The sequence below is a fragment of the Drosophila grimshawi genome, unplaced genomic scaffold (assembly GCF_018153295.1).
Source record: "Drosophila grimshawi isolate 15287-2541.00 unplaced genomic scaffold, ASM1815329v1 contig_78, whole genome shotgun sequence".
In the NCBI taxonomy this organism is placed as follows: domain Eukaryota; kingdom Metazoa; phylum Arthropoda; class Insecta; order Diptera; family Drosophilidae; genus Drosophila; species Drosophila grimshawi.
The window spans coordinates 261089-271268 of record NW_025063616.1 but is presented as its reverse complement, the minus strand read 5'-3'; the positions used below and the strand labels follow the sequence as shown (position 1 = coordinate 271268).

The window sequence follows — 10180 nt, the reverse complement described above, 5'->3', positions numbered from 1 at the left end:
AATCATCTTCAAGTGTTAGATGCACATGTGTATAATAAATATAAGCCTTTGATTTCAACTGCGTTCGACTTTTGATTTCCAAAATACAGCTTTTAGGAAAACGGTTCTATATACGAAAAAAAATAGCACTACTGTCTTAAGTCCGTAATGTTTTTTAATCACACATCTTGTAAAGTTAAGCAACCACTTATTTTAAAATACCAGCAGCAAAGTGTTTTCTTAAGTACCTGATGAAATAATTTTGAACATATTATTATTACGATTGTTATTATAATTAAACATTTCACTGCTTGCAGTTAATATACTTTTTATTTGGTCAATATCACGATTAAGCAAGAGAGAACGTTATAGTCGCGCGTAGCCGATATCGAAATACTTTGATACCATACATTTTTTCAGCGGATAACATGTTATAAAGAACAGAACAGTAGCCAAGAAGTACTGTCCAAGTTTGCCTTTCAAATTGTAACGTTCCTTCGAAGTTTGGTAACTGTAGCTATTAAATTACGGAAGATATGGGATTTTGGAAATTTTGGGGGCGTGGCCGAAAAAATGATTAGAGATGGTTTTTGGTAATTTTCCTTCCATATTTGGTACGTGTAGCTCTTAAATTGCGGGAGATATAGGCTTTTATCTTTTGTATATTTTGTGGGCGGGGGTGAGCGAGGTCCAAAGTGGTTTTTCCGGATTTCTTAAGGGTGTTACTAGCAATATACCTTTCAGATTCGATGACTCTAGCTTTAAAAATGTTTCAGATATATGGTCTTATCGATTTACACTTAACAGGTGTATCGGTTTAGGAAGGCGGAGTTTGCGTGGCCATCCCATTGTTTATCGACCTCTTAGGCGAGTTACCAGTAGAAAACTTTTAACATTTTGGAAGATATGCACATTTCAGATTTCTATGACCGAAGTTCCTGGGGCCGCCGGGTGTGGGCGTGGTCTGGTCAGTAACTTACCTTCCAAGTTTGGTCACTCTATATTTAAAATTGTGGGAGGTTTGCGTGCTTATCAATTTACACTTTCCCAAATATCGGCATTGACGATTATGGGCGTATGTGAGGTTCTTAAAGGCGGCTACCAGTAACATACCTACCTAATTTGACAGCTCTTGCTCAAAAACTGCGGAAGATATAGCCATTTAAAATTTTTATTGGCGAGGAGCGTGGAGTCGGCGGAGGTGGGCGTGGCATATGCCAATCTTTGAAGGACATCGCCAGCAACCTACCAACCAAATTTGGTGACTGTCGCCTAAAATTGTGGGAGATATGTGGCCTTATCGATTTGCGGATTAATCGATTTTATCGATTTCCTAGCCCCCTGAAGGACGTAGCACTCCAAGTGTTACTTTTTGTCTGACGCAGGCACAGACCAGTATGTGTTCCAAGTCTCAAGTCTCTATCTGTAAGGGTGTCGAGAAAAGTTGCGTTCATACAGACGGACAAATGGACATTGCACAAAACCAATATACGATTGATACCTTTGGTATCAAAGTATATATATATAAATATAATATATGTGTAAAAGAACTTAATGTTGGCCAACAGGGTATTAGTTATTCAAAATGTAAACTTATTAGGTAAGAATATTGTTGATGTAAAGATATGACAAAGGGTGAATTAAATAGTCTAGTTTAATATGAAATGTAAATGAGGGTGAGGTGAGGGTATGACAAACAGATGAAAATGGAATGATAAAGCAAAGGGAACTTCTCAAATAAGTTTTGACGAGAGATTTAAAAGATTTAAAAACAGCTAACACAGGATCGAGCGGACTAGGCTGATATATACATTTGTTTTTTATTTATTAAATTAATACTAATTATTATTGACTTGCCGTCAAATATATAGCGGTCGTTCCCCACATTGGATACCATTACCAAATTGACATTGCACATTAAATGATCCCACTCTTGCTTATCATCATTTGCTTGTGAATATATTTCAATTAAGTTATTGAAAATGACCAACAATAATAACCTATTAAATTTTTGACTAACCTTGATTTCGCGTTATTCAAAATATTCATATTGAGCAATAGGAATCGTTGCCACTCCCAATAAGTTCTTTGAGTACTTGAAGAAATCATACGCAAACTTTTTGCATTAAAAATTATCTGCCCCTGGTGCTGTAATACATATTTCTATTTGCTCAAATGTAGATTCGAAGCGATTGATTAGGAGATACCTTATCATATATTTGTACACATATCTTCTGTTTCTTTTTGTTTGATCATCATTATTTTGTGGGATCTGGGGAGTACCCAAAAAGTTAAATATTCTCTACCTATAATAACATACCCAACTCTTTTACAATCTTCAAGAGAAAAACATGTGTCACAATTTGATTTATATCGTCCAAATGAAACAAACTTGATCAGCAAAATTGTTAGCCGTGCATAATGAATTATTAGTCACCAATCCCCGAACACACGACGAATATTAAATACTCTTGCAGGTCGCAGCTCACCTGAATCTAAATCACATATAAATTTAATAATTGATATATTAGTACGATATTGACATTTTGTAACATTCTTCTAACTACTTTAACGCTTGTTTTTATTTATTATTTAAAGAAAAATTGGTACAAAACAGTTCATATCAATTTTTTGTTTCTTTTCTCTTAAAAGAACAATCTTGATTTTGAAGGTTTGATTAAATTAGACAAGTTTGCACAGATGAACATGGCTATACTTGGCTCGATTGTAGACTGCAGACGATGATCGAGATGATATCCATTAATACGTCATTTTGGTATTTTTGAGTAATAGAATGCTCGAGAACACGTCTTAGAAATTCAAACTCACTGAAGAGTGCTTACCCTCATTTTATATAAATATTACATAGACGATGTATGTATGTATACGCTATTTTTTCGTTTCGCCGATCTTGATGATATAATAATAGAAAGACATATCTCTTAAATTAAGATTTTTATTGTTATCGGTAAGTGATTTTTATCAGTAATCAGTAGTTGTACGTATGTATAATTTTTGTTTTCCATCCCATCGGTTTCATACTCAGATGTCGTCCGATTTGCTTTAAAGTAATTTCGAAAAAAGATCAAAAGGGTAATATTACAATAAATAATTAAAATTAATTTAAGTCAAAACTAAACTGTTGATAAACAGGGTCATGTTAAGAAAGATTACTACTAAAATTGACAATAAGAAACATTATTATTATTACAACCACGATGTATTTTCTACATTAATAGATTTTATTGCAAAAAGCGGATCTGTATATAGACAATGGAAAAGAATATGTATCTAATTAGATGCGCGAATTTTGTTTAGAAAAAGGTATCAGCTATCATATAAAGATTCCACACACTCCACAATTAAATAGTGTATCCTAAGCGTATGATCAAAACAGTAACAGACAACAGATTTATGGAGCGAAATTGAATAAGCAAATTTGGGTTGAGGTTTTTTAAACAGCATATGAAATGTGGTATAATAAAAAGCCTATATTAAAATATCTAAAGATATTTGGATCGACGATATATGTTCTTAATAAAATAAGAAAACGAAAATTCGATTAAAAATCTATTAAGTGTATGAGATAAATGGTTTCAAATTGTGGATTATGGAATTGGAGAAATTTTTGTCAGCTAAAGATGTTGTGGATGAACCCAATATGATAAATTCTAAATACGAAGTCTCTGAGCACCAATAGGTAAACGATTCTTGATTGCAAAATAAAGTTGTAGGACAATAAGATGAATTGTCCTATGCAAACAAAGAAAATGAATAATCTGATTTCTTAATTAAAGAAACTTAAAATAATGAGTCTGTTAATAAAAAATCGGATAATCCAATACCGCCTAGAGAAAATTCCACAAATCTTGACACTGTCAACCCAGTTATGAATGCTTTCACTTAGATGAAAATATTGAGATTAAAGACATAAGACGAAGTGATAGAATAAATGCTCGATCTAAATTATCTTATAGATTATTAGAAAAATGCGTAATGAACTCTCTTACAAAGAAGCTAAAAATCGAAATGATTAAGATCAGTGAAAGAAATCAATTCAAGAAGAATTAGATTCTCACAACGAAAATCCAAAGACAAGATAACAAAAAACACAAACAGTCTATATTAAAAATGTTTTAAGAAAATGATAATCCAGTTAATACACTACTTCCATCATGAAAAATTTAATTGACTTGATACACCAATAATAATAATCAGGAACTAGGGCAATGCCTTAAAACAGTTTTGAGGTACTTTTAACTTTTATCATAAAACAGACCTGTATCATGCTTCGTCTGTGCCCGTAGGCCCTATTCTGCCCAGAAGGCAACGCGTCGAAAATTTTGCAGGCCTCACGTGTCGAGGAGCGAACGCAGGACATTATTTCACTTGATATAGGTGCGATAACTTCGCGAGTAAATTAAAAACTCAGCTTTATATGAGCACGCGTGGATCGGTGCGAACAGGTACAGATCTTTTCTATAATTTTAAATTTAAATCAAACTAAATTTTTTTAAAATAACCAATTTAAAATTTAATAATTGATGCCATTTAATTGATTTAACAGTTTTAAGTATTACGGTGACTAAAAGCTGCAAATTAATTGTTATAGTTAAACGTAAAAGCTTTATTGTGTTATTCAAATCCATACTATTTCCATTTAAATAATCGCCACATGTGGCAGAACTAGTTTTTTTTTTTACATTGGTCCTTATCTTCGATTTGGGTATCATATAGCTGTTAAAAGAGAAAATAATTTTAAATAGTTTGTCTTTAAAACACATAAGATTGTTTTTCATGCTAACCTTTACTTAAGTTCATGAAAAAAGCACAAAGTATGTAAAGGGTTATAATTAAAATTGTCACTTTAAGACTCTGATGCAACCAATATAATCTGAGAATAAAAATGACTGCTGATTAATGCCATCTATCATAGTGTTCGAAAAAGAGATATATTTACCGATTCCATCTAACCATCGCTTCTGGTATAGTGTCCAATGGATCATTTAATAAGTACTGGCGAATTCCACGGAAATATTGTTGCAGAAAAAAATCCCAGTCTAATTGGTTCATATCAAAGAAAAATGTGTGCCGGTCAAAATTTGTCATTCTGCTCCAAAGGTTTTGAACATTATCAATTTTAAAGTCCCAGTCTCGCAATGAAAAGTATGCGATAACATTCATAAATTTATGAACCTTTTTATAAGTATTTAGAAGTCTGTAATTGCAAAAAAGTAATGATAATAATGATAACAATGACTTATAGAGCACTCTATCAAACCGAACCAAAAGGTAGCTATAATTTTGTTTTACTTATTTATTTATCTAATGTCGATTAAAGTCAGTCGACACAAAAAAAAACAAAAAGTAAAGAAAATGAATTTAATTTAATTTTAAACAAACTTAAAAAATAAGAAATATTTATAAGATTTGTAGAGGTATTTAAATGCAAAATGGTTCAAAATTTGTTGTAAATTAAGAAAAACCCAGAAAAAAACGCAATCAGGCAAAAAAAATTAGTATGAATTAGTTAAGCCCCACAACAAGTGCATGCGAAATAGTGTTTTACGTTCTTAATGATAGAAATGGAAGACTCTGAATTGATTACATGATAGAGTCTGTTGTAGTCTTTACAGATTACTCGAAACTGTTCATGCTAGGAATAATTAGTAGTACAATTAAGAGAAAGTGGGAAGAAGTAACGAGGCAGTCTAGAAGGAACATAAACATTTATTTGGCCATTTAATATTTATTTAATTTTATAGTAATTTAACTACAAAAATAACACCTAGCATAACACTACGATTAGTTAAGAAGGGAAGGTTAATAAGGAGGAGTCTTTTGGTGTATGGAGGCAAAACACCCCAGTTATGACTGGCGGCGAAGAGCAAAAAGAAATAAACTCTTCTGCACAGAATCCAACTTTGGATTATAAGATATTGCGGAGACTTTGATGAATGTGATATTGCGGAGACTACACACAAGATCCATATTGTAGAATTGGACGTACAAGAGAAGTGAAAAGTATCCTGGTCGTTTGAAGGTCATTAAATTTCTTTGATCAACACTTAATAAAACGCAGAACTTGAATGGCCTTGTTGACGATGAATATAATTGACTATCGAGTTTTAACTTATGATCAAGTAGCATCACATCCAGCGTGTAAATATCAACATGAGGAGCGATACGATAAAATGACATGACCTTACACTTACATCACTTAATAAATAAGTAAAATAAAATTAGGTTCAAAACATAAAGAAAGAAAAAGAAAGAAATGATCAATCTCTATATTCCAAACCATATACATGTATATAAATAAAAAATACAAAATTCAGTAAAACTTGAGCTTTCTTAAGAATAGAAATAATAACTATAATAATATTTTAAGGTAAAAAAATCTGTGCAGGGCAAATTTTGATTGATGATTGTGATTTTCATTTTATATTTATATGAAAGCATATAACATTTTCAAAATTCATACTTACCGAGGTTTTTTCCCAAAGCACAAACAAAGAATGTCGAATACCAGTGCAGGCAAATAATGCAGAAAACAAATTGAAAGCATGTGGACTGCCTTGTTTGTAGTATTTGAATAACACAGGTACCAAATTGCCTTCAAAGATGGATACATTAAGCCATATTTTGCGGTTTTTGTAGTAAATTCACCCCAAGTTAATTGATTATCGCTCGTTGTACAAAAATTATAAACGGGTATATTTCCAGTTGTCTTTATTGGACTGCAATGAGAAATATTATCACATCTATAATTTCTTTTAAAATCCAATAGCACCGACCCCACAGAGAGCTCCACCAATTTAATAGTATTATAATAGATCGCGGTCATCTTAGGCAATCCATCTCAATGTCGGGCGTACATTTTTCTCGACTTTCGGTCTTACCCAAGTGTGCTTGGTGTGCGCGGCTTATTCTTAGAAGTTATAAAAAAAAAACTTACTTTTGTCTCTCATAAATATCCCAGGAAGCAGCTATCATACTGTTTACACATAAGTCAACTGGAACCATATTTGCAATTGCTTTCGGATTGCAGCGCAAAGTTCGTAGGACCTAAAATATTTAGTAAGTGATTCTTGATTGTAGTTATTTTTTGATAACAAATACCCCAGTGCCTGCTCCAGCTATCGCTCCGGTTGGTCCGTAAAAGTTATCTATCCATCCGCACACTGGATCTTGGTATGTCGAAATCACTGCGTATAATTAATGGGATGCTACTTCACAAACCTGCCTCCCACTTGATACCTAGTTTTCAGGTGAAGTGAAACCTTACCAATGCCAGGTCGGAATACACCGACGGGAAGACGGTCGCTACTAATTCGAATAACGTCCTCAGCTACTGCTTTTGTAAAGGTATATGTATTCGGCCATTGTCCCAATAACCTGTAAATACACAAAGTAATAAAAATACCATTCAGTGTTACACTCTATAAGCTAGACTTGCATCGGCATTAAGTACTACTAATAGAGTAGATTACTTCTGTATATTGCTAGTAACACCCTTCAAAAGTCCAGAAAAACATTTTGGACCACGTCCATTCCCGATCCTAATAACGATAAAGCCTATCTCCCGCAATTTAAGAGTTACAGTTACCTAGCTTGGAATGTAAATTACTAAGATCGTATTCCAAAATATTTTTTTAAAACGCCCACTCCTGTTTACGAAACTTTCAAAAGCATATATCTCCCGTAATTTAAGCGCTAAAGTTATAAATCTTGGAAGGAAGATTACAAGGAACCTTCTCTAATAATTTTTTCAGCCACGCCCACTCCCGCCCCAAAATTGTTCAAAATCCCATATCTCCTATAATTTAAGAGCTACGGTTCCAAACTTCGAAGGAACTTTACTAGCTTATATCTACCGCAATTTGAAAGGCAAACTTGGACAGTACTTCTTGGCTACACCCACCCTGTTCTTAACTACCTGTTATTAGCTTTTATTACGCATAGTTTCGAATTATTTCGCAGTCGGTTACGCCCGACTGCAACATTCTCTCTTGTTTATATATATATATATATATACATATATATATATATATATGCATATATATATATATAAGCAAAATTTACATTAAATATGTTGATGGACAGGAATGTCTATTTGTAGCTAGGGATAATCATGTTCTTTTTATAAAAAATTAATATTAATAATAGTTAATTAATAATAATGAATTAATTAATATAATTACTTGGATGTCACATGCTCTAACAACTTCTCGGGAATGCACTCCGCCATTAGCATAAGGCTTTTAGCGTCGCTTAACGTCTGATATAATTTTTCTTCAATAGTTTTTCGAGGGCAATGTGTATAAGCCGTGGATATATGAACAACACTTTTGAGATTTTTCATTTCCTTGCAGAGATTTATAACATCAAATGCAGCGTCAACGTTTATTTTAATGGCGGTTTTTAGTTTTTCGTCAAACCTCACAGTAGCAGCCATATGAAAGACAATGTGGACACAGTCTGTTAACATTTTCCGATCATTTAAGCTTAGCCCCAAGCCAGGTTGTAGACTGTTAATGATAAATAAATAATATATGTATAATTTAATTTTCTTTTCGGATAACTTTTGTGTATACCAATCGCCATAAATGCCTTTAATGCGAGAGCTATATTTCACTGAAGTTCTTTTGAGTGTTTCAAAAACCTGCAAATTGATATGTTTGAAACAATTACACTTTCTCTTATTAATTATAATAAAACTATAAACGCGAATATTTACCGGATCATCGAATATTTCATCCACTCGTGTTTCTACGCTCTTGTTTTTTTTATGGCGCACAAGCAAATATATTTTCTTAATGCCAGTGCACGAGGTAAGTAGTTTGCTTATAAGAACTGATAAATAAACCATTGATTATTTAAGAAATAGTTACGAAAAAAAATCGTTACAAAAAATTTTCTTACTCTTTCCCAAAAATCCGGTGCCTCCTGTTATAAATATGTTCGATCCATCAAAAAATTGTCGTATATGTGATTCATCGTTGTCACGGTTCATTTTGTCCATTTTCTTTATTGTTTGTTTGCCATTAAAAGATGGAGAAGTATAATTATGAACTTAAAACGACGCTTTCAAGCACAATAATTTTCTTAATAGGTATTTTCTGATCAAGCAGTATTTTTATTTATATATTCATCTGTACATAAATATATTATATGTACTTTAGGATAAACCAACCTTCACTTAGCAAGTGTTGCAACTCTTTACTACGTTTACAACGTCAACTGTTTTTTATGTTCAGGTCTCGAATTTTCGTCTTTAGTGTTGTAGTAAACTTTTCTATACTCTTACAAATGAGGTATAACACTTATAAGATTTGCCAAAAACTCCAAACGATTTTTGTTAAAAAAAACCTATTAATATTTTTGTGTATTCATATATATTTGGCAATTTAAGTAGTATCAAAGTGGTTACTAAAAGCGTTATATAATTTGTTACATAATGATTTCGAATTTATGCACGTATAGAGTTTGTAAGTCTAATTAACACAATATAACCACAACAAAATTATTAAGAGTGCGAATTTCTAAATTCAAAGTGTCTCTGATGAATTCGGATACTCACATACACTCTCTTTACTTAATCACTTTCACTTAATAATTCGAAAAACCTGATATTGAACTGCACCATCGGAAATCATTGCATAGTACAATGGTCATGAAGTAAATATTTTTTAGAAAAAAAAAAAACATATTTACTTGATTTGTTTAATATTTATTCCCAATAAATCATTTTAATTCCCAAAATTATAATTGGGAACATAGATTATGTACTAATCTTCTGCACTTACCTTTGAAACTAAAATACATGATTTCAAACAGCCAGGATTAAACAAATTTTATAGTCTGAAATATTTTATTCAACGAATGACTTTACTTCATATTTGTCTGAATACCCTCAATGTATTTCAATTTCGCTATCAAGTTTTCGCAAGATCGTCTCGCGTACAACATTGAAGACATGCGGTTGCAAATCTTTCTTATCGTTGTACAATGTAGAGCAGGCGAAAAATAGCGACAAAAAAAATTTCCAGGGAAGCGTTTTGTGAAATGCATCATCATCAGATATTTAAAACTAACAGTTAAATTGGGTACTACTTGTACTCAAAGTTCACAAATTTTCCAACCTGCAAGAAAATACGCAGTTTTTAAAAAAACAGTAATTCAGTCCCGACCATGGCTC

At 32.3% G+C, this 10180-nt stretch overlaps 1 protein-coding gene across 1 annotated transcript; it reads right to left on the bottom strand.

Moving 5' to 3' along the window:
* Window positions 1–4687: 4687 nt before the first annotated feature.
* LOC6557994 (fatty acyl-CoA reductase wat) lies at window positions 4688–8995 on the bottom strand. Its single transcript, XM_032735240.2, has 12 exons — window positions 8905–8995; window positions 8720–8835; window positions 8577–8644; window positions 8184–8510; window positions 7268–7377; window positions 7102–7187; window positions 6938–7047; window positions 6777–6842; window positions 6468–6719; window positions 4940–5197; window positions 4785–4873; window positions 4688–4716 (listed from the first exon to the last, which is right to left on the bottom strand). Exons 1-12 carry the CDS (start codon window positions 8993–8995, stop codon window positions 4709–4711), a joined length of 1581 nt encoding a protein of 526 aa, XP_032591131.2. The 3' UTR covers window positions 4688–4708.
* Between the last annotated feature and the right edge of the window lie 1185 nt (window positions 8996–10180).